This window comes from Seriola aureovittata, chromosome 14, assembly GCF_021018895.1.
Source record: "Seriola aureovittata isolate HTS-2021-v1 ecotype China chromosome 14, ASM2101889v1, whole genome shotgun sequence".
In the NCBI taxonomy this organism is placed as follows: Eukaryota; Metazoa; Chordata; class Actinopteri; order Carangiformes; family Carangidae; genus Seriola; species Seriola aureovittata.
Genome location: NC_079377.1, coordinates 18155377 through 18180708, shown reverse-complemented (window position 1 = coordinate 18180708; position 25332 = coordinate 18155377). Strand labels below are relative to the sequence as shown.

Sequence of the window (25332 nt, the reverse complement as noted above, 5' to 3'; positions counted from 1 at the left end):
ACCAAAACACCTGAAGTTGCGCTAACGAGGCCAAAGTCACATGGATGGGACTGTGCATCTAAAAAGGTTTAGTTATAACATTCATTCCAGTTAACCCCCCTCCCCCCCAAATTTCTCTGTCACACAGTTTTGACAGAAACACAATAAAAGGTTGGTAGAAGTAGCAACTAAGTCAGCAAAAATCTCCCAGATTTCCCATTGACCAACACTGGAATTATTAGTGAGATAAACTTTTCCACATTGATGACTAAACTATTGTTTGAAGGCTGAATAAAAACAATGCAGCTGAATCCCAGGAAATAAAAAAAATTAATAAATAAAAAAAACTCATCCGTAACATTTTCTCTGGTGGAGCAAATCCATATTCTAACCTTCAGCTCAATGAAAAACAGTCAGCTCCCAGCTGATTGGTCGGCTCTCATCAGTGCTGACAGACTGATCATGCCAATACTAGATGTTGATAGCCATCTGGCGCTCAATACGCCTGACTGATGGGAATTAAACTGATGAGTGTAAACTGCCTCTGATTGCTGCTTACTGGTGACGGCGGATCAATGTAAGAGCAAAGCGTATTATATCAGATATAAGGATGAAGTTAAAGTCAATCATCTTCTTACTATGAGTTAGAACAGTTTTTCAGTTATTATTATCATTAAGGTTGGCTGAGTTAGATAAAGATGATGTCACATATCCATGCACCAATCAGGATTTACCATGGAATCAAAATCTGATGATTGTTGCTTATTTAGTCATGAAATCTGAACGTTATAGAGTAATACTTAAGATTTAAAGCCAAGCTTTTGGGCCTTTAAATCATTTGGTGGCCTGCAGAAGAGTTAAATTGGACAAAGTAGGATTATTATGTCAAGAACCAGATGTCTCCACAGCCTGAACTATAAAGTGGGGTTCCAATAATGAAAAGCAATTGTGCTCTGTAAAACACAGCAAGACATAAAAACCATGCAGGTATGATTGCTCCCAGCCAGACTCTGCTCACCTTATGACCCTGACCCATGTACGTACACAACATGGCAATTAAGAGCACAAAAACCAAGAGAGAAGACAGGGAAGAGTGCAGTGCAGAGCCCAGTACATGATCTCCCCAGACACTCATTTAGCTCTCTCTCTCGCACACACATATACATCCACACACACACACACACACACACACACACACACACACACACACTCTCTCTCACATACTCATTTCCTGTTTCTGTGTTGATATCAAATCACAACAATAGGTGCATTTCAGCAGCTGCTTTGTGCTGCTAATGATGGGAAAATCAGTAACAGCGATTATCATCACCATTAGTCCAACTATTAAAACCTCTAGTGGGAACCAAATAGGGACAATGATCCAACTTATTACATGCAGAGAACCGAGGAGAAAAAGAAGAGAAAGCGAAAGAGTGAAGAGGAGCAAGGGAAGGATTATTGTTAACTTTAGAGAGCACGGTTCTCTAAACACACTTCTCTTTGTGAAAGTACCGAGAGTGAATAGGTACTTTAAGAAAAAGGGAAGATTTGATTTGAGACTCATGTGTGTCACATAGCAATACAGGAAATGGATATTTGAGTACGCTTACATTCCTTTGTCGCACACATTCAGTTCACCAGACATTCACAATGAGTGTGTTCAGTTGCAAAAATCTCACAAATCAACTTTTGTGAGTCAGTAAATTACATGTGCAGCCACTTTATTACACCGTTAATTGATCCCAGTCCCGTTCTACAGCATTCATTACGTCAGAGGTTATTTTCTGGGTTTTTTTTCCCCCCAAAGAAAATCCAGTACTCCTGTCCACTAGACCTCTGGTTCCCATAATGGGGTGTCAAGAGGATAGGCCGAGGGTGCTGCAAGATTTGTTCATTTCCATTATTCTAATGTACATTTAAATAGCTTTTCATTATAGAAACATTTGCAACATTTCTATGTAAAATGTCAAAACATGTGTGCTAATTTTACTTTTGAAGAAAACAAAGGAAATACATTAACCAAGTAGTATACCTGATTTAATCAATTGTTTATATGAATAAGTTAAATAGTGACTCTGCACCACAACAGACCTATTTTAATTCACTTAATTTTTATGTCATGGTAGAGTAAGGGTGAGCAAACAGGCAGCTTCATGGTCATCCACCCCAACTCCAACTCACCACTTCACGCCTCTGACATAGAATCCTGTCAGCAACAAAGGAAGTAACAGCATGAACCACCATCCGTAAACAAATACAGAATTGAATATAGCTTCACCTCAAAGTCTTCCGAAACACAAACTTGTACAGTATGACGAATGGAATTAGATACGGATGTAAGATGTAAGCCCTAAGGACAATTGTTCATTTATTAATCTGCTGATTACAACAATGGTAAGTATTATGTGGATAAGCAAACCTCAGTCAATTGAATCAAATTCAAATCCTTCCATTTCACACAGGAACTGCGAAAGGTTGCACTTTTTTTTTTTTTTAACACAGCAGTCCTGCAAGAGCGATCCGTCCAAGAAAAGCATTGGATTTTTACCAAAATAATATTGACTACAGCTTTTTAATTACGCCGATGTGGCTCGAATCCACCTCGACTTTACTCTGGGATGTTGTTACACAAAACAAATGCTGACTCGACTCCATGATTCCACACTGGATTTCATAGCAAGGCGTTTTATTTTGCAACAGATGACTCGATCGCGATATCATGCTACAGGGGCGAGTTGGGATTTGGATATGAAGCAGCTGTGGAAGTGGGTGGAATAATCAGAAACACAACTTGAGACACAGCAGACATCTGAATGAATAAATAACACACAGGATTTGTTCAGTCAGCTGTAATTATTGTGCCAAGATGCACATGCCGATGATGTTAGAGTCATACTCAATTTGTATGTAATCCTGTATGTTGAACTGGTTTAACGCCGTTCAGCCTGGCAGTTATATTCATGTTTTCAATGGCATTATATGGCATATATTGTCTGGCACAACATCACAGGGTTTAAGTGGCAATGTACTGTGACAAAGCTGCCAGCATGTTTTTTTTTTTCAGACCTTATAGCAGGAACATGTGTTGAGGAGGAGGGGGAAAGGGAGAGGCTTCCTTCCTTCACTGCAAGTCACCGGGGAGGGAAGAACCAGACATCACGAACAGAGGAAGAGGGATGGAGGGGGAGAGAGAGGCGAAGAGAGACAAAAGAGGGGAGAAGAGAAAGAGGGGGAGAGGTGGAAACTGAGGCGGGGGGGACGACGACATGGGAAATAGGAGGGCAGAAAAAGGGGGAAGGAAAGGAGAAGAAAAGAGGGCAACAAGAGGTGTTGGACGAGAGCGGAGGGAGGGTGGACGCTGGGCATTAGCTCCAGTTTTAACACTTGGGTCATTTCTTCCAAATCTTTCTCCAATGTAGGACAGAGAAGCACATTACAGCCTAACTCATGATTCTCACAGGACCAAGCAGCTTGGATTAAGTCAAGAGTAACAGACCTAAAAGAAATCAAAAAGGAAACCACAGCTTTACAGTATTTTAACGTACGCTAATAACTCATCAAGGCTCACAGGATATCCATTTAATGTTATGGTCTTTCAGTAAGACCCTGACAGAATCACTTCCCCCTCCTGCTCTTAGTACTGTAGATTCAGCATTTAAAGCACATCACATTGTCATTATGTAATCCATAATGCAGCCAAATGCAGACGATATGCATCATTATTATTGCCTCAGGTTCCTAAGCATGTTGGACTAAGTGCTCCACTAAACAGTTTGGGTTTTACTCTAAATGCTGACAGCGTCATAAAAAAGGTCCAGTTTTGTTTTCATCCGGCGTCCTTCGTCCCTTCCTGCACCTCACGGCCTTAAAGCCTTCCCATAAAAAATGTGAACCAATGTGAAATGTTTACAGACAGACCGACCATGCAAAGCATGCAAACATTTTTAAGCATGGAGGTATAGCATCTCCTGATCCCCTGAAAGTTATGTATTATAGTTAATGTCCCTCTGTAACTGAAACTTGATTAATATGCCACTTATTTTCTCTAGTAATGATTTTTCTATACAATATCAGAATACAGTGAAAAGTGAAGCCACGCTGACGGCTTCAGATTTCACCAAACAACAATCCAACATCCCAATATAATCAATTTTCTCTCATAGCTCCAGCTTCATTATCAGTGGAGTTCTCTAAAGAAGTAAAGTTCTCCTTCAGTGAATGAAAAAGATTATGATACATCCAGTTTAGGAGCCAGCAATTTAAGTTGAAGGCTTTGTAACTGTTATCCAAACACCTGAGTGACTTTATGTTGTTTGACTAAGAGCTGCAACCATTAGTCGAGGAATTGATTGGTTCATTTACAGAAAATTAGCATCAGGATCAGTTTTCATAATTGAATAATCGTTTTAATCAAGCGAAACTGCAAAACCTTTGTTGGTTCCAGCTTCTCAAATGGGAGGATTTGATGCTTTTCTTTATGGTATATGACAAAGCTGCTCATTATAATGGTCCCTTTTCACTATTTTTTGACAGTTAATCGATAATCAATAATGAAAGTACTCATTATTTGCAGCTCTAGTGAAAATTAACATCAATGTAGATGATTTGATGCTTCAGTGATGTTGTCAATAATCAGAAATCTGGCAAATGAAAGCAAGAACAAACTAGAGAGGCACTCATGGAGCACAGACCTCCACCAAGGCCAATGTCAAACAACCTCCACCGGACTTCAGAGAAAGAAAATTCATATTCATAGTAAATGAGCGAGATCTGCCGAAAATGTAATTGGTTCTTCCCTGAAAATGTTCCATGCCTGACCCCTCCAACAAGTTCAATGCAAAAAGTGCGTAATCCTGCTGACAAATAAAAAGACACAGATGAAAACATAACCTCCCTGGAGGAACATGCAGATCCTTCCACACAGGGCCGGAGCTGAACTCAAAGCAGCCGTACAGGATCTTTGTTTAAATAAAATACAGTCTAAAAGGAACTAAATTTATATTTAGATCTGGCAAAATCTTACTAAAGGAGAAGTAAACAAGAGAAAGAATCTGATTAAGAATTGAAGTACTGACGTTTATTAGCCTTATACATGGCACAGGAGGTCACTGCAGGGTTTGATGAGTATGATAATGATGTGAATCATATGCCATTGCCTCCACTGTCACCACATGTCAGTCTACCTCCACACTTTTGGGAGATTTAGGAGCAAACTTGTTAGACAGCGGACGCCACCACCATCATCGAAACACCAAAGGAGGTGATATGTTCTAGAGAAATGATGTCCATCCCTCCAAAGACTATTTGAAGCTGGTCTTACTAAGACTCTTTGAGCTGGGTTTTACTTTATTTTTCACTCATCTCTAAACTCAAACAGTTGAAGCAATGTTTCATAGTCATGTAGTGCGTATTGAACTGCTGGTTTTTGATTGCGCCAGGTGTGTGAAACAGCCCTTGATTCACCAGTGAGAATCAAACCTGCGAGGTCCTCAGTCCCAGGAACTAAGATTAAGAATATGTTCAAAAGGATGTGGTTGTTCTTATATCAGAGAAGTTTACTTTTAGAGCCTTATGTGAAAAAACACAGAAGGAAAACCCACATAGAGATAAAACTGCGACAACTAGACTTGGAACTATTAGTCCATTGGTCAATCGACAGAAAGTAGTTGGAAGCTATTTTGACAATCACTTCATCGCTGAAGTTTCATTGATCTTTTTTGGTTTGAACTGTTGGTTCAAACAAACTGATGACAGCATCTTGTGCCCCGGGAAACTGTGATAAGCATTTTTCTGACATTGATAGACCAAATGTTCACTCAATGAATCGAGAAAGTCATCAGCAGATTCATCTATTAGCGTTAGTCTATTATCATTAGTTGCACATGTAGTGTTAACTCCATTCTCTCTTCTACTTGGACGGAAAAGCTCTGCCTCTGTCAAACCTCAACTGTAAGTGAGGAAATTTCCGGCTAAGCCTCGACAAAGATGAGTAGGCCCACTTGTTGACTCATGACATGATGTTGTCTTGATTTAACAGATTCCTGACTGTGAATTAAATGTAAATCTACATGGATATAACTGAGCTAGACAGTCTTCAGATGTTTCCTCCGGTCAATCTCTGGACTCGTCTGAGAAAACTAATTGGTGGAAAACTCAGCTGCTCTCATTCAGTTCATCTGGACCCATGTCAAAGCGGCTGCTAAAGCACATAAACTCACACCAAACAGTGAACTTCATTACCCGGCGGCTACAATGCAGCTTTATAAACAACTCTGTGGTTATACAACACATCCTCTCAAACTGTTGCCCGCTTTAACACTGGCTGTTTCACTGTGTTTGTGTCACCCAGCCAGCGAGGGCTTTAGAAACACCGTCCTGTAATGATGCAAGAGCGTTTGAATTCATTTAACACACATGTAGTTCACCAACTTCCCATTAACAGGAGAAAATGAAGCGCTTTGTTTGAGTTCAACTGTGTATAAGTTCCGATACATTAACCGACATAGCTGTTAAAGAAAGAAAGTAAAAATGAGCAGACTTCCTGAGTAAAGATTGCGGAATTTGTGTGTGAGAGAGAGAGACGAGAGGGAGGGAGACTGCACGTATACACACATATACACACACACACACACATATATATACACACACATATACACACACACTCACCGCTTGCGTTCTGGGACACGGCGGACACAGCAGTCTGACCCATATTCAACTTCTCCGGAGCACCGGGCAGGACCGGGCCCCCGAACCCGCGATCACGGCCTTCTAACGCCGCATAAATCCCGTCCGCGGCCGCCGAGTGTGTTCATTTCAAAAAAAAAAAAAAGTTTCACACCGTGATGGCTGAGTCTCTGGAAACTTGGTTCACTGACTGACTGGGTCCGCTACTACGTCGTAACTTCCCCTCCCACCTCCTCCTCCTCCTCCTCCTACTCCTCCTCCACCACCACCACCACCTCCTGTGAGCAGCTGAAGAATGCCTCTCATTCCTCTATGCAGATTAGAGGCGCTGCTGGGGTCAAAGGGTGAAGGGGTCCGACACCCTCAGTCACCAGTTTACACTGGCCGAGATAATGGGCATAATGGGCGGCAAGGGCTGCAAGAGCGGGAAAGTTTAAAACAGTGAAAACACTCACTGTGAGAAAAACAGTCCCGATGAATGATGTAGGGTTAGATAGATATCTTAAATTAACAAAAGTAGAAAGTAGCTACGAACATGGCTGCATTAACCTCCTGAGGGGCAAACATTTGTTGTTGGATCCCTGTTGCCCCCCCCCCACCACTATACATGGCAGTGTCATTATTTACCCAGACACCCAGAAACCACCCATAGGCTTATTCTAAAGCTGTAATGATTAGTTGATTAATCGATAAATTGATTGACAGAAAAATATTTCATTTTTTATGCTGAAACGGTAAAAAATTCACTGGTATCAACTTCCCAAATGTGAATATTTGGTATATATTGTCTGTTTTCTCTGGCAGCCTGGTTGCAGCCTTTTAGATCTCCTATGATGGAATAATATGACCTTGCATGAGGTTTTAAATTATGTAGACCCAAATTATAACTAGTAAACCTGGGGCTTTTTGGGCCTCAGGTGATCTGCGGCCCAGAAAACCCCAGATCCCTTAGGCCCCCTGGGCAGTTTGCTTTGCCCAGTTGGTCCAACCTTGGCTAACGACTGGACCTATGTGTTTTGATCTGCATACTTTATGACACTACATTTATTTGACGAATATAGATTTTAGTTACTGCAGAGATTCATATTTTACAATAAAAATATTCCACAAGCTTATAGAATATAAGATATGTTAAGATTACTCCAGTGGTTTCCAACCATGTGGCTTGTGACAGAGAGTGTCTGGGGGCCCTTTGCCATGTTTCAGATTTCCCCTCTGAACTTCTCTGACGGGTTTTATTTAACTGTTTGACGTCCAAAGAGGTCAAATGATACATTTTATCATTAAAAAGCAAAGATTATAAAAATAGCCCAAATAATATAAACATATGTTTGTATGACCCCGCAAATTTATCTGGTGACCTTTAGGAGGGGCCTGACCCCAGGACTTGAAACTACTGGATTAAACTACTTTTACTAGAAATGGAGTATTTTTACATTATTTTTTACTTTTACTTAAGGAAAGGATCTGAGTAGTTCTTCCATCACTATAAATTAATTTCTACAAGCCTTTAAAGAGGACAAATACGGGTGTGTGTGTGCAAAACGAAGACTGTACAGACTGTGGTAGAGATCTGCTCATGTCTTGATATCACAGAGATCCACAAATAGACCTGACTGTTGATCTGTTGAAGCAGGGAGAGATAAGAACGGATGGTGGGGTGATGATAAGTGGTATGGTATGTTGCAGTGCTAAAACAACTGAAATCGATTAGCAGCTAATGACTATTCTCATTATTGATTTATCTGCACATTATTTTCTTTATTTTCTCTAATATTTCATCAAATTATCTTTAATGATCTTAAAGAACTGGAAAGAAAGTAAGAAAGTGGAAACACTTAGATTTGGTTTCAGTGTGACACAATATATTTAGCTTAGCTTAGTCCGTAATTAATAAATACTTTTAGGGTCTGGTCAGTGTCTGTGGCTGAGGAGGAGTGTCAGTATTTATCAATTTATCAGTATTCAGATTTATTTTGAAAAAACAAAATGACAGTCCAGCTTTGAGTGGGTCAAATGGGGGCAAAATCTGTCAAGGTTTGTCAGCATGGCCATTAGATGCTTTGTTAATAGGACACAGAAATAATATCTGTTTAATATTAGACACATGAACTCGAATCACTTCTCACTGACAACTGTGGCAAACCAAGCCAAAGACTCCCGCCACAGAACGACTGTAGACTGTATCATAGTATAGTGTGTGTGTGTGTGTGTGTGTGTGTGTGTGTTTTCTGTCAGGCTGGGTTCTGCATGGTCTCAACTGACACTCTGTTGACAGTGATGACAGATAAAGCTCTCCCTCTCCCTTTCTCTCTCTCTCTCACACACACACACCCACACACACACACACACACACACACACACACACACACACACACACACACACACACAATGTGACATTCAAAGCCAATACTGCCATCTGGTGTTAACTACTAAACTGAAATTTTGCATTTGACATAGGAAGACTACTGATGATTTGTCGTTACCCAGTTCCTCTTCACTATTATTTTGCAACCCTGTTGTATACTCTCTTAAGTCATTAAAGCGTAGGTCTTATCATGTATATAATTACAGCTCATTATTGATAAGGGTTGCTGCAATAGCGAAAATAAAGCTAGCAGTGAACTCTGAACAAAACACTCAATGTGGGCAGACTGAAGTTTTCCATGGCCTTATTCACCCCCTTATAATGCAGTAACCTGACTCATCTACAATCAGTCAACAATGTCATATGACTGGCAGCATTTGTTTTTTGTTTTGTTTTGTTTTGCATACACACTTTAAATCTTGTCATCTCAATGTGATTTGCAAGATCCTACATCTGACATCTTTAAACATGTATATATTGAGTATAAATCATTAAGCCGTTTCAGAGCCACATTCACACCTGGGAGCTGCCAGATTAACTGCAGTCTGACGGGACCGTCGTTAGTGAGTAAAATGGAACTGGATAAACGGAGACAGGAAGGAAGTCTGCGAAGAGGTGGAAGGATAAAGACAGGATGGAAGGATGGAAGTAAAGTTAACAGAGGAAGGTGACAGCGTTAGCATTGACAGAGAGGTAATGTCATTAACAGCATTATCAGCAAAGCATGTTGAATATGTTACGTGTGTTAAAGAGACAATAAGGACAGTGGAAAATACTGTGGTGATGAATTAATATCCCAGTACCGTTGATGCTCGTGAATTAACAAAACCCAACAATCAGTCTTCCACATAGTATTGATGGGTGATGATGGTGATGCTGTTTTAACGATGACCAGCTTTAGACTATGTTTTCATTGTATGTCAGCTTGTGTGGTGGGTTTTAGTCCCTATGTTTTACATATTTTATTTTGTTTTATGTATCTTATTGTGAAATTTTTCCCTTCACTTTACAGTCCACACCAAAAAAAGAAATAAAAAAATTCTCCTTATGACACACCATATCCTCACTGATCCACTTCACTATTACACATACTGAAACACAGGCCCCTTAACCCACAGCAACGCAACACGACCCTACCTGACCCAATTAGACTGAATATAAATTGAGCCCAACCTTTATTCTACTCCAAGCCCACGCACAAATAATCCTCATGACATCATCACAGTAATTTGAGTGAATAAAAAAGACATTATACAGCTGTTTTCACAAGCTCAGTAGTACTCCCCATGACGAGTAAACTGACCTTCATGTTCCACAAGTTTGTCATTTTGAATCCAACGACCTATTTTCCACTTATTCAGTATTCACTGTATTTATTGTAGTCACTATATGATATGACCAAAAGTGAATGTGTGTACATGGGAAATTTTATCATATAATAATATGTTTGATTGTGATGGTATCTTTTCTTTGGGAACTCGTGGTCACAAACTCACAATTGACTATTTGGCTGCTGCTTTATTCCCCTCCGTCAATGCCTGATCAAACAAATGCAGGGAAAAGTTCCCTCTGGATTTAGCTTAGATCAATTTGATACTTTTCTGTAAATCTGGACAAGAATACGATATCCAAAACGTAGATCTTTGGGAAAATCCTCAAAGTCAAGAGGACATCTCATTGAGAACGGGAATTTGTACGCGAAGGTGACAATTTTCAGGAACCAGTTCCTGTTTGTCCTGACACTAAATAACTGAGATCACTTGAGGGTGCCTGACCTTTTCTTTGACCAGAAAAACAAAAGGGAAGACAGGGGAGGAGGAGGAGAAGAAGGGCCTGAGGAAAGGGAAGGAGTCATCAAATATTAAGTAGTAGCCTCAGCGGAACAAGGGGGTAATAATTGTTTAAGTGCTACTTTCAAAGCCTTTCTCCCCTCCCCTTGATTTATTTATTAAACTCAGTTTCTGCCAGGGTACAGTCTCATAATATTGTCATAGCCAAAGTTCAAGGAACCTATGTGCATGTGTGTGTGTCATTTGGGCTGAAATGATTTTGTGCATCCATGACTGTCTTGAAAAGAAAGGAGCACCTTCCTTAGAAGTTGCCCATCTCACAGTTATGCGCAGTTGCACAATCTCTTTACATGCATGCTGGTTTAAGTGTGAGGCGTGACACCTGTGGCTCTTAATGCATGTTACGGAGCAGCTAACCTTTTCAATTGTCGGGAAGCAGACATCTCTGCATCAGGATCGTGATTCAGACCACAAACTGTCATAACAGTCAAGTGTGACTCAGCAAGGAACAGGCTCGGTTACACAAGCAAACTGAGCTCAGCTGAGACCAACTGTACTTAAATGGTCTCAGTACACAACCAGTGGAATTTCATCACAGCACTGAGGGCTGTCATTGGTCCAAATCATTCTCTATCAAATGCATATGATTAGGAACATTTTCAGTATATTGCAGGTCATTGTTGGCATTGTTAGTGTCGTGTAAAGTGCACCGACCATGCTGTCAGTGTATGTGTGAGGGTTCCTTGTCATTAGCAGATCCCTCTGTAGGATTATGAATATCAAACTTTCTTTCTCCATCAGCTTTTTACTGTAGACAAGTTCCCCTCAAAATTAAATGCAAATCTTGCCAGAATTTCCAGAAGATCAGCAAAAGAAATTCCAAATAAATGCTCATTTCCATCCAAACCGCTGTAGAAGACGGCAACAAGATAATGGGATTAAAAGAGTGATAAAAACGCAAACTGCTGTCCTTGATTCATCCACGACGAAAACCATATGGAAAATATGGTGGAAATGTGGAATTTCAGGTTGTTTCATGTAGCCTATTAGCTTGAGGAAGGTTTCTATTGCACTCTGTTTGTGTGTCATTTGGTGCCTGTCAATCAAATCTAATCCAGCAACACCCCAACAGCCCTGACAAAACAGATTGAGTTTTCAAGTGGCACTTCCTACCTAAACATTTGGACTTCATGAATATTTAATGCTATAGATGAAGACTTCTGTAGCCACGTTTTCTGGGGTTTTGATTTTATCCCAAACTACCTTTGCTCTCAATAGGTCTGACTTTCTCTTGGTGTTTTTGCTGTGTAGCCACCAAATGTAAATCACTGACTGACATTTATCGCTCACCTGTGTGGGCTTGAAATTGCTTTGAGAATAAATTGCAATGCTTGTGGCTTTGGCTGCTAATAATAACCCAAAATCGTAAACTTAATATTGAACAATTTGTCCTGTATATTCCTTAGTCCTGCAATATTGTCCCAGTATTTAATCATTCCTTACAAACACCAGTTTGTCCCTTCTCTCTACTCTCATAACCTAATGCGTTCCTATTAAAGGGATTTTTACCATATAATATTAACTGTGCAGTCTTTTGTTGATTGATACAGTAGTGGTTACTGTCATTTCTCTTCCTCTTCACATCCACCAGTCGACTCGTCTGAAACCTGATCTCCTGTTTGTTGTATTCTGTTTGGCACAACCCATAAGCCGCCATCATTGCTAAAATGTTGCCTGTATAAATCAATAGTTGACATCCTGCCAGACAGGCGGCCTGAGAGCTTGAGAGAAAACGAGCTCAAGAGAGATGCACAAGGAAAGAGACGGGGACAGAAAGAGCTGGAGGAGAGACTGATATTCCCTTTAATAATAACCGCAGAATAAAGGCCACAGTGGCAGGAAAATGTAATGACAACTTAATATTACAGACATAAAGAAAACACAAGCCATGACTGTGCTTCAGAAGTGTGTGACATGAGGCCACAAGAGGACAGTGAATGGGGAGAGTAAACAAACAGAAGCCAGCATTTATATCTACACCTTCATATTCCAACTATATAAGGCCATATCTGCACAGATTTAATGGAGAGCCGATGTCAATTGGAAAAACAGCTGTCCTAAGCATGATAGTCATGTTAGCTCAGCTGTGTCGTGCGGCTGTTAGTCAGGACATTATTACCCTTATGGAGACTCAACATGGTTTGCTTTAAACCACACTGCCACTGGTTGATGGTGGTTGCTTTGTCCGACGTCCAGCTACTTTTCACTGACACGCTGACGTCTGTTTTGAAAGTGGCAATATTCATGTAAATAGAAGTGCAGATTTATCAGCCAGATAAAATAATACAACTTATATATTATTTCTGGCAATTACGCCATTCAGTGAATCATTTCATCAAAGGATATTTCTCTTTTAAGAAAGAAGAGAGTTGGCTGTACCTGTAGATCCATCTGCCAAACTGGAAGTATGTTGTAAAGCAAGTCTCACATCAAATTAAATGAGTGTGTGAGGGAGAGATAAGCAGACTTATCTGACAAAGACAGAAGCACACTGCAAACTGACACAGTATTTGTCACTTCAGCATAACTGAACTTAAGGAATTACCTTTTTCCTCTAAGAAGGTAACTTCACTTGTCCTGAGTGCAGAGGTGGATGTGCAAACAGAATGTGAACAAACTACAAGAGCTTCTATAAACTAAACTGTGCACATGACAAATGTGTTCATTGTCTCCATATCAAGCGCAGACCTTGTAAACACACTGACACAAAGTATGACACATATACAATCAACAGTGAGCAGAGAAAATACAGAGGAGCATTATGACCCACCATTTATGCTCACTAGACACACACACATCACATAACATGCATATGCATGTGTGCGCACTCACAGATACTGCTTTGCATTGCAAAATGCTGTTTCACAAATTCACAACAGAGGAAATTTGTTGTGTACCTATTCAGCACCCAGCCCGCATCTCTGTCAGTAACGATAAACACACATATTAGAACACAGATAAAAATGGATCTCTTGCTGTAAATCTTACCGGTGACAACAAGAGAGACAAAACAAACAACTGGAGTCTAACCCTCATCTCTGCCCTGAATTCTGGCTTCCTTTATTAATGCATGGCAACGAAAGCAGACAGGGTTTTTAGTCCATTAAACACAATGATATGTTATGACAACCTCTGCAAACAGTAATTAAACTATATTAGATAACATGGGCCCGATATAGCCTGCCTGCCTCCTCTAGCTGAGTGTGACACCAACCAATGTAACAACATATCATTGTCATTTAGTTCAATTCACCCAAGATGGCTACCAGCCGAGCACATCTGGAATTAAGCTTTCTTTCCTCTATAGAAATATTGACAATAAAGTTAATGCCATTACAGTGGATGCAGCTTTGTATTAGCCGTATAAGATAATGCAAGTGTGGGCAGATTTACAAAACCAATACCTGCTTTTAAACTTAAGCACACAATCATCGATTCATAAGCATTGCCAAATAATCTTTTATTAAAAGTGTCATCAGAAAAGCTGGGCCTCGCCGCACACCAGAAGCCTGGTTAAGTGAAGATACGGCCAACCTTAATGTTATTAAGTGTTCTACTTGCAGCATTAGCATCTTATTAATATTGCACAGTGTAGCCGTTAGTGTCTGTAAAGTAGTGTTCCTGTACATAATGCATGACTGTGTGTGTGCTGTCATTGACATATTTATTTTGGATCATGAAACCAGGAAAACTCGCTACAGCCCTGCATTGCTCACACAGATACAGCGACAGCCACCCAGCCAAATGCTGTCTGGCAACAATGGTCAGACGCTCATGTTGCGAAACAGTCAAAGACACCAGTACTGAGTCACGTGCACATTTAAATGCAGTGTGACCCCCTTGTTTATATGATTAACTGAGTGGTCTTTACAAAAGCTCACTTCAAACTAAACACAGTAACACTGTTACTGTTACCAGGCTGGGTCATAACTCAGCTAATACAGGCTGAAGATTTACAGCCTGTGTGTGGACTTTACATATGCAGCGATCACTGGCTAACAGGTGACATCCAAAGCTGCATGTAAAGGACAGCATGAGAATAGAAGAAGTGGTGGAAAGCTTCTTTCTACGTGACTCACATACCTTCTGCTACGTTAACACAAAGTCAATGAGACACTGGACAACACATGCACAGGGAAAGAGAAGCGTATATATATATATGAGGAGGAAACTCACCATCATGCTCCATGATTTGACCCAGGAAAGATTATCAGCAGTGTGAGTTGATCCTTGCCTCTTCCCGACACACCACCTCTCTGCCTCCCTCCCTCCCCCCTCTGGCTCCCCCCCCCCCCTTTCTCACTGTCTTCCTTCTTCTCCTCTTCTCTCTCCCCTCCCTCTCTGTCTCTCTCTCCCCCTCTCTCGCTATCTACTTCCCTCCTTAATCGCTTGGCCCTGCCTCTCTCCCTCCCTCATTCTCTCTCCACTTACTGCTACTCCCTCGCCCCTCCTCCCTCCATCACCTCCCTCCCTCCTGCCTCCATTCACTCCAATAAAGAGCATTAAAAGTTAATGTTTGTTTCCATCTCTGTTCCTCGTTCTCCCTCCCAGTCTGCGTCTCGTCCTGCGTTTATCTCCATCTCCCCTGCCTGTCAGGGTTTTCCTCCTTCCTCTGGCTACTGAGTCTGGCTCCAGTGTCACTCCTTTTCTTTTTTCCTTTTTTTTCCCCTGCTGTGCTGAGGTCCCACGGTGACGTAGGAAATAAGGAGGAATAAGGAAAGGAAAAGAGGAAAGGAAAGGATGGGAGAACGGGATGCAGTTGAGGAGTCATTGCTAAGGATAGAGAAAGAGAAGGAGAACGGAAGAGAAATGCATCAAAATAAGCAGGAAGTTTGCTGTGTGTTTAGTGTCTTTAGTTTTCCTTGCTGCACTTTTCTTCATCTCTGTACAGTCAATCATCTTCAGCAGACATGCAACATTATCATAATTAAAGTGGCAGACAGAAGAATAAGTGATTCTGTCTGACCAGTGGCAGTGATATATTCACCTACAGTGATTATTTCATGGTGACAGTTTTCTCACTGCCGAGGTGATCAGCACCACGTTATATTCCTCCTTTTCAAACTAATGTCAGAAATATTTTAAGTCCTTTTTAAACATATTTATTTTAACTAGTGCTTCAACTAACAGTTATTGTCATTATCAATAAATCTGTTTACTATATTTTCATTTAATTGTTAAGTCTACAAAAAATTTCAGACAAAATGTTGATCACAATTTCCCAGAGCCAATTAAATGTGAAAAAAATATTAAATCTACATTGATGTAAAGAAAGCTGGAACAGACAGTGTTTGGAATTTTTGCTTTTAAAAAATGACTTATGGATTATGTGGGAAATTACATTTTTGAGTAATTGATTCAGCATTAAGTTTTATTTTATTGTTTGCAGGGAGTTTAATAAATAATCTTAAACCAGAAAAGAAAACTCACAGTGAAATTTGAATCTTTACAATAATACATCAGTTGTTTTTCGTCATTAATTAAAGGTCCTGAAAATGATTTAAAATCTATTTTTGCAATCAGCTTCTTACCATGAGTGATGGGAGTTTACACATACAAACAAACAAGTCACAAAATGTACAGCCAGTCAGAACTATTTCGATTTTATCACTCTTTCTGGTTTAACAGTTTGAAAAAGTGAATGTCATGAACATGTGTGCACCTATAATGACTTAGCATCGACGTAGCTCTGATGACAAGTGGTGGGCTGTTTAATCACTGTCAATCAGATCTGATCAAATCACACCTACACAGTCCTGACAAAGCACATTAGTTGGGTGTTTGAGTGTTAAACTCTCAATAAATGACATTTAAAGTGTTTTTAACCATGATTGTTGCTTAGTAACGCAATATTTAATATCAAGGAGAAATAATTCGATGGCGTCAAATACAAACTCCCCAAACTGACTATGATGCCACCCTGACTGCACCATGATAAAAACATTGCAGATCATAAACATAACATCAGTAATAATCGCAACACTCTGGAGAAATAGAGAGGAATCACAGATGGTGCTAGATCAAATGCAAGAAGGGCAAAGATGCAGACAGATGATCATTTCAATTTTTTTCACACACACACACACACACACACACACACACACACACACACCTGTAGTGTTGTGAAGAGCCACTCAATACAGTAAATATGTCATCTGTATGCCAGTGAGGGGTGATGCTGGATCTCACAGCTCACTGTGGGTCGATAGCACCAGACAAATCATAGTTGGCATTGCATGTCCCCTTCAAATATGCACCCACTTCAGTGTTTGTGTGTATGTTTGTCTGATTCTTAATTTCTTTATAAAACATATCTCTATCTGATACTAAAGATCCACTTATGACTAAGAGGAGCAGGACCTTATAAATTCGCTGATGGACTCAAATGAGAGACACAAATCACTTTGTGTGTGTGTGTGTGTGTGTGTGTGTGTGTGTGTGTGTGTGTGTGTGTGTGTGTGTGTGTGTGTGTGTGTGTATGCCAATGTAAACACAAGTAGACTGGACAGAGAAGAGACATATTGTCCACACAACCATTAGGTTATTGACTACATAAGAGCAGCTACTACTAAGCCATACAGCGTAGTGCTCCTCTCCTCTCTTGGTGATCTATTTTATTGTTCTATTTGCATTCTAGTTTTCCTGTTTCATTCTTTTTCTTTCCCCTTTTCTCCCTTTTCAATTCTTCTCCTTTTAATCCTCTCGCTGACAGTCTAATGTCTCAAAATCTTAAAGCTTAAGATCTCACATTTGTTGTTTTTCTCACTATCTTCTCTCCGCTCCACCTGCGGTTTTAATTAAACACACAAACCTAGGCGTTTATTAAAATTTTCATAACACACACACACATACACTTACTGTATGTACACAGCATGATTAGAGGCTGCACAGCATAATGTTAACATCCTGTTTATTCGCTGTGTTAATAGAGTTAAAGGGTAAGTAAGTAACCACACAGAGTAACGGATAGACTTTGACTTGTGATGCAGTCCAAAGAATCATCAACTCACCTCACACATGCATACGCACACACACACACACACACACACACACACACACACACACACACACACACACACACACACACGCTAACCCTAAAACCAAGTCTCCAGTATTTTTGTCCCTGCAAAGCTTTTTGAACCCCATAACTACAGTTAAACAAGTCCCCCTCACACACACACACACACACACACACACACACACAAACACACGGACACGGTCTCACACAAAAGAAATGAAGTAGATCAAAAACATGAATGCGCCAGTACTTCAACTGCATTTAAAAAGACATGCAGTCTAACGCTCTTTTCCCACCATTAAATGTGAGAGCAACACATACAATCCTCCCTAAAAGAGGCGGTCACATTCAACACTGAGCGTGCAAATACAAGCGATAGAAAGAGCAGTTGGTTTTCAAAAGCATCAAAGTATACAGGAGTTCAGGAGGATTGAAGGGAACAGAAGAGAACAAAAAATGTTTTGTGCATTAACGACCTAGACAACACACCTGTGTGTCATCACGCAATCACCTCAGTTATTGGATTGCGATCACCTGTTTGTCTACTGGTATAATCCAGTATCCGGTACCATTGTAATCATGTGGCGTAGGGTATTTAAAATGAGATGAACAGCCAAGAAACAATTCAACCAAATTATACAACAAAATATGTTTGTAATTTCCCTTTAGAATGACACAACAAAGCATTTTCTGATCTGACAATATCAGTCACTGTTGAAAGTTAAATACAGTACGTTTTATGGTCTGACAGCATTATGGTTATGGTTTGGTTATGGTTTGGGAAACGTCATCGCCATGGCTACAGTCGGAAACAGGAAACAAACAGTGGCCTCCCGAGGTAAGGTCCAGTGTTTTGTTGACCCATGCTTCCACCACCTATGACCACTGCAGACAAATGTTATTTTGTGTTGTTTTATCTGGGGACTCTGTCCTACTGAACCTACAGAATGGCTTGTAACGAAGTTGGTACACGCATTCATCACCCCCACGGGCTGAATTTGTAATAATTTTGGTGATCAAATTTGAGATTATACTTCTGAAGCAACAGCTGAAGAAAGCAATGATATGTGAACAGTTCAAGCTAGAACACAATTACAGATTAACGATAACACTTTGGTTATGTCAGTGGCTGTTACCGCAGCTTCAACAGTGCCGGAGCATAGACTGTGTGTGGGCAGTGAAGGAGGAAGGGTGGTTCTCTGCATTACAGTACATTTAACAAGTAGTTATTGCTGACTAAAAGGGTACGTAATCAATGTTATTTCGGGGAGAGTACCCACACATCCTCTTCTTTTCTTCAATCTTTGCTTCTGCCTTCTCATCCTCCTTAATCATCCTGTCCTTGCATCTCTTTTTGCCTCCTCTCTTCTCTTTACCGTTTTCATAATTTTCCCTTGTCCCCATCAGACTGCCTCCTTTACTTTCCGCTCTTTGACTCTCTTCCATCTCCTCCTTTTGTCCCTTATTGTTTTCTTTTGTCTTAATATATCTACTTCTTTGCCGTCCTTTACATTTTTCTCCTCTCTTGTTCACCCTTTAACTATTCTTCCCTTTTATCACCCCCCACCTTCTCTTCTTTCTTCTTTTCTCTGCCTGTGTAATTACCATAGCGATACGGTGCCCATCTGGAGGACAACATGCTATTTACAGCGGACAGCAAAGACCATCTCAGCCTACACATTATGCCAAATAGTTTTTTTTTCAATAACAGATACACAAAGTTCATATGCAGATACGCATTAATGTGCGTTCTCATATTCTTATACACATTATAACAGTTATGGAAAAGAGCTTTAAAATTATCTTCATTAACATAACTAACAATTGGTTGTTTAGTATAATCTTTGAAAATATAAACTGCAATGTTCTTGTCACTCACTCAGCAGCTGTTCTGGAGCTTTCAGTCATTCAATTCAATTCAATTCAAACTTTATTTATAGAGCGCATTTCATGCACGAGGCAGACACAATGCGCTTTACAGCATACAACAATAACAAACAATACAAAGCACAGAGTAGACAAGCACACAAACACACACACACACAATCAAACGCTGTTGAGAAGAGAAAAGTTTTTAACCTACTTTTAAAAAGATTGACTGACGGGGCAGTCTTTACTGCCTCGGGCAAACTGTTCCACCTGCGTGGGGCATAAACAGAAAATGAAGCCTCCCCTTCCTGAGTTTTGGTGCGGGGAATGACTAGTGTACTAGTGTTTGTGGACCTGAGGGTTCTTGCTGGTGTGTAGGTAATTAGCATGTCTGTTAGGTACTGAGGTGCAAGACCATTTAGTGCTTTATAAACTAACAGGAGGACTTTGAAATCTATTCTTTTTTTGACAGGTAACCAGTGCAGGGTTTTAAGAACGGGTGTGATGTGTTGATATTTTTTTGTACCAGTGGGAACACGTGCTGCTGCATTTTGAATTAGTTGTAATTGACGAATGCTTGTGTTTGCGAGGCCAGTGAATAGGCCGTTACAGTAATCTAATCTGCTGGTTATGAATGCATGAATTAATTTTTCAGAGTCAGGTTTTGATAGAAAACTTCTTAATTTAGATATATTTTTTAGATGGTAGAAAGATGATTTTGTGATGTGGTTGATATGACTCCTGAAGTTTAAATTGCTATCCATGATTATGCCAAGATTTTTTGCAACAGTTTTGCTCTCCAGAGAGAGGGACTTGAGGTGTTCAGCCACTCTCAGTCTTTGAGTCTGTGCACCAAAGATTAGTATTTCTGTTTTGTCTTTATTTAACTGCAGGAAGTTTTCTGTCATCCATTTATTAATGTCACTGATACATTGGGTGAGGGACTGTATGGGAGATAAGTCATTGTGGTTTAGAGAAATGTAAAGTTGCGAATCGTCTGCATAATTGTGGTAATTGACGTTATGGTTAGTGATGATATGTGAAAGTGGAAGCATGTACAGGTTGAACAGTAATAGTCCAAGAATTGACCCCAGGGGAACCCCACATGTAACGTCCCTTTTGTTGGAAGAAAAGTCGCTGATGGAAACATAAGACTTCCTGTCATGTAAATATGAATTGAACCATTTTAGAACAGGACCAGATAAGCCCACCCATTTCTCGAGTCTCTCCAGCAGAATTTTATGGTCAACCGTATCAAAGGCGGCACTGAGATCAAGTAAAACAAAAATGGATATTTTTTTGGAGTCTGTGTTTATATGCAGCTCGTTTATTACTTTGATGGGAGCTGTTTCTGTACTATGGTGGGGACGAAAACCTGATTTATAAATATCTAGGAGGCTATTTGATGTGAGATATTTTTTGAGTTGAATGTAAACAGTTTTTTCAAGTATTTTACTCAGGAATGGCAGATTGGAGATGGGCCGATAGTTTGCTATAACATTGGGATCCAAATTCTTTTTCTTCAGGAGTGGTTTTATGACGGCTGTTTTAAGTGATGTGGGGAAAATACCAGACTGAAGAGACCAGTTTATGATTTTTAAAACTTCGGGTGCTAAACAATTGAAGACGGTTTTAAAAAATGTTGTTGGAATAGGATCCAAGCAACAGGTGGAGGACCTGAGCTGACCAACAATATTAGAGAGATCTGTTGGATCTAAGCGGTCAAACTGAGACATAAAACAGGTGGAGCCCCTGGAGAAAGGAGGGAGAGGTTCATATCACAGTCATATCACATGACCTTCATCAGCAGATAATAGTGAGATTGTTTCCTCCTTTACAAATCTTTATGTCAAAACTGCTGATAACTTGGATAACATGCAGGAACTGCTTTTAAAATAACCAATTACCTTACAAGTCCATATAAAGTTAGTAGCACAGAGATGAATGCTGCCACAAGTGGACTTAATAGCTTCCTTCAAAACCCTGAAAGGGATGAAGTGGACATAAAGGATACATAATTGAAGTGGGGACGGATTATTGGTCCTCATCAAACTGAATCTGAGAGTTCACTTTTACCCAAAACGGCCTACTTTATATTTGTTTATGCTTCCTGTTGATTTGCACGTTCCTGAACTCTGTGGGCCACATTTCCTTTTTAGTCGTAGGTTTTCTTAGATTTTGTTGAAAAAAAAAATTAATTTACATCCCTCCCTTAAGACATTAATTCTGGTAATATTCCCCACAGGAGCATGTTCCCTTGGGCGAGAGAAATTTCTCATCAGCAGAATCTACTACATCTCTTTAGGTTTAAAAAAGAGTGCTGTAATTCAAATAAAACTTTCAGAGAGAAATACTGTTTGTGTCATGTGTGGTTTTATAACTTCATGTCAGATTTGATCTACATTTCAGATCACTTTCAGACATGCTTTTGAAGCCTCGCCCTGTGGGATGGATGCTCTCATATGTGTGAGCTGACATTTTAATGCACATTGTTTTCCAGGATCTCTGTTAAAAGGTAGATTAGCTCCCCCTGTTGCTTGATGAACAAACTGTTCGGTTTACACAATATCACAACACAGACTAAATCTTAAAGGGATATTTTGTGAATTTAGTTTAATTGTGAAATCTAGATTTATAAAACTATGATTTAATGTGAGGATTGCATATGAGTGGATTGTATATGGACATAGATATGAAGTATTTAACAATCAGGTCGTCTTGTGTTTCATGTTCAGGTTCAGTCAAATAACTCTTAGACAGTTCAAACATCAAGCTCAAAATCCAAACTGGCAGGAGACATAAACAACTTTGGACATCTAATTTCCTAACGGCTCCACTTCATGACTATTTCCTGTAATTACAACTTAACCATAAACACAGAAAACTTCCTGTGGCCACTTAACACAAGAAGAATAAGTGCAACTTCTACCATAAATATTACTGTAATGTTAAAATACTTTGATCAGACTGTAAAACAAGGCAGACCTTGTGGAAAAAATACATTAATACATTCCATGTCTGCAGATTATGTGAGAGCAGATCTAGGTGTGTAGTTGGAGTGGAGAGCACCACTGCAGGGTGAGATCTTGGCTAAAGCACTAAAGATGGCTGACAGGAAGTGGTTATAACCACTGAAACAATATATATGTGTATGAAGTCTCTCGCAACAGCCAATGTCGTCAGCAGGCAGAAAAAATATGACACTGACATTTAAGTAAAGCGCTGAGGACAACAAATAGCTGGTTAGCACTGTGGTGGAGATCTTACAATGCCTGTGAAAAGGTTTCATCTTCTCCTCTTAGGCCTTAAGACTCAGTGTTCTACAACACTTACTCTAGAGAAGAAGCCACATATCAAAGTGAAAACTAATTTACACGCAGTGATGTAAAGTGAGAACAAATATTAAATAAATTATTAATTGCATATGAATTTCCCCTAGGGGATAAATAAAGTCTATAATCTATTTATTTAAATCTATTTATATATCTATCTTTACAGGTAGAATTGTATTTTGATTACTGTAGATTTCTTTGGTTTCTTTGTCTTCATGATGTGCCTTTTGCCAAGCACTTGGATTACTAGTTACTGGGTGCAGCCTATTTAACATAAACTCACTTGCAACACCTTCATTACACAAATGAGATCTCCATTCAACGTACCGTGTGACTATTAACCACTGGGTGCACCAGTGATGACTTAAGAGGGTCATATTGTATTTTACAACAAACTTCAGACTTCTCTTTTTTGATGATCAGTGGAAGGAAACTACAAGGAGATATTATTAAAAAGGTTATGACCTAATAATGAAGAACAAAAAAAAGAAAATGTGTGGTATCCAGAGACACACGAACACAGAGAAAGAGAGGGGGGAAGTTTTTGTGTGTAGGAGAGCAGGAAGCTGCTGCTGCTGCTTTATTAGTCATCTGGAGATGCTGTGTAGCCGGGAGCAACTAGTATACCTTGCAACACCAAAAGAAAAGAAATGAAAGACAGAGGCGGTTTAGGTCTTATGTCTCAGCTCTGACAGTTGCTTCACAAAAATGAACAGGAGTTTAATTTAGGCCTAAATGAATAAAACAGCATCATTGGGTTACACTGAGTTACATGTGTTCTCTCAGCGTCAAGATCCTGTGACCAGGTTTCCATTATCTGCTTTTATGAATCTGCCTTGTTGTACAGCTGTTGGGCTAGTAAAACTGTGGAGTTGGTCCTACCTGAGCGGGCTCCCCGCAGCCTGAACAGCACTCTGGAGCGAAATCCGTAGGTGTCACTGTGAGAGCGGAACCTGGGGAGAGGCCACAGCTGAGTAAAATGCCTCATCTCCGTGTAGGTATCCCCCTCCTCTTCCATGGTCGCTTCCTCTGTGAGCCCGCCGGGAGAGAGGTCGCAGATTCGCAGAGACGAAAGGACAGGAAACTTCACGAGCCTCAGCAGCAGTAGCAAGAGCAGGAGTCCGCCCCTCATCCTCACCCCAACCCTCCTCCCCCTCCTCTTCCACTCAAACTTTCGTCCTGCAGAAGACACTGACAGACCGTGTGTGAGTTGTCCCTGTGCTTGTTGACGCCCATCGAAACAGAGGTTACCGATATGAGTGACTACTAAGAGAGGGATGATGAAAGGTAGTGGTAGCTGCATGCCAAGTATCTGCCTGACTGCTAAACCTGTTCTTTTATTTCCTATGTCTGAGTGCTACACTGCCAAATCCATTGCAGGATACTCGCATTAAAAATAGGCCTCATATAGCCTATTTATTAGCAGCTTATTCCTGCTAATTTGAATATAAGGTTTGCATAGACTGTATGCACAAATTTGTATCAAATTGCCCTTTAGTGTGATTTCTGTTTTGTTTGAATGAAAATAAATATCTTTAATTTATCTTCAGGAAATGAGGAGGTCAACAAAATAAAACTTTTATTATTTGGACGCAGGGTGTTTGACTTTGACGTTACATTTTCTGAAGGGATCCCAGTGGTTGAAATGAAAAAGAAAAACATGAAATCATGAAACCTGTAGCTCCAGTTTTGCTCAGTGGTGAACAGAATAGTCATAGATGTTATGAACAGCCAGCAGTAGTCTACTGATTTCAGGTCTATTATGTAGATACACGCAACGCAACAAGGTTTGCTTGAAGGAAGTGTTTTCTGTGTTGAATTGACAAAATAAATGTTACGCAATGACAAACTGTAACATCATGGGAAATAATAGACAAACCCAAGTGGCTGCAGCCTTGAAACGTTAGATGTCGCTAAATCACCACTGTGGTTTATTTATCCCGCTTTGACACCCACTGCTTGTCTCACACTTTACACCGAGAAGTGATTAAAAAAAAGTAAGAGCTCTCACTCTGATCTTCTTTCTGAGAACCAGATCTTGAAAACATTTTGCAGAGCAGTTTAAGGTTTGAATGGAGCAGATTACAGTAAGTATGACACAGTAGTTAACATGCAGGGTTTTTTATTTGTTTATTTATTTTAATATAGGCTAACAGGTTTCATCCAAACGAAATATTGGGCTTGTTTGTCATATAGATTCAAACCACACTACCCATAGCAACAAAATCCTTG

The 25332-nt window shown here is 40.0% G+C and overlaps 1 protein-coding gene across 7 annotated transcripts in view; it reads right to left on the bottom strand.

The window, feature by feature from the left end:
* phactr2 (phosphatase and actin regulator 2) overlaps window positions 1-24247 on the bottom strand; it is a 42170-nt gene extending 17923 nt beyond the window's left edge. For 4 of the 7 annotated variants that reach the window (XM_056395278.1, XM_056395284.1, XM_056395280.1 and 1 more), the window contains exon 1: window positions 23983-24247. In XM_056395278.1, coding sequence (XP_056251253.1) covers window positions 23983-24232 — 250 coding nt within the window. In that variant the 5' untranslated portion in view covers window positions 24233-24247. Of the gene's footprint in view, window positions 1-6645; window positions 6877-15057; window positions 15199-23982 lie in introns of those variants that run through there. The other 3 variants (XM_056395283.1, XM_056395282.1, XM_056395285.1) reach the window with 3 other exon arrangements.
* Window positions 24248-25332: the final 1085 nt, after the last annotated feature.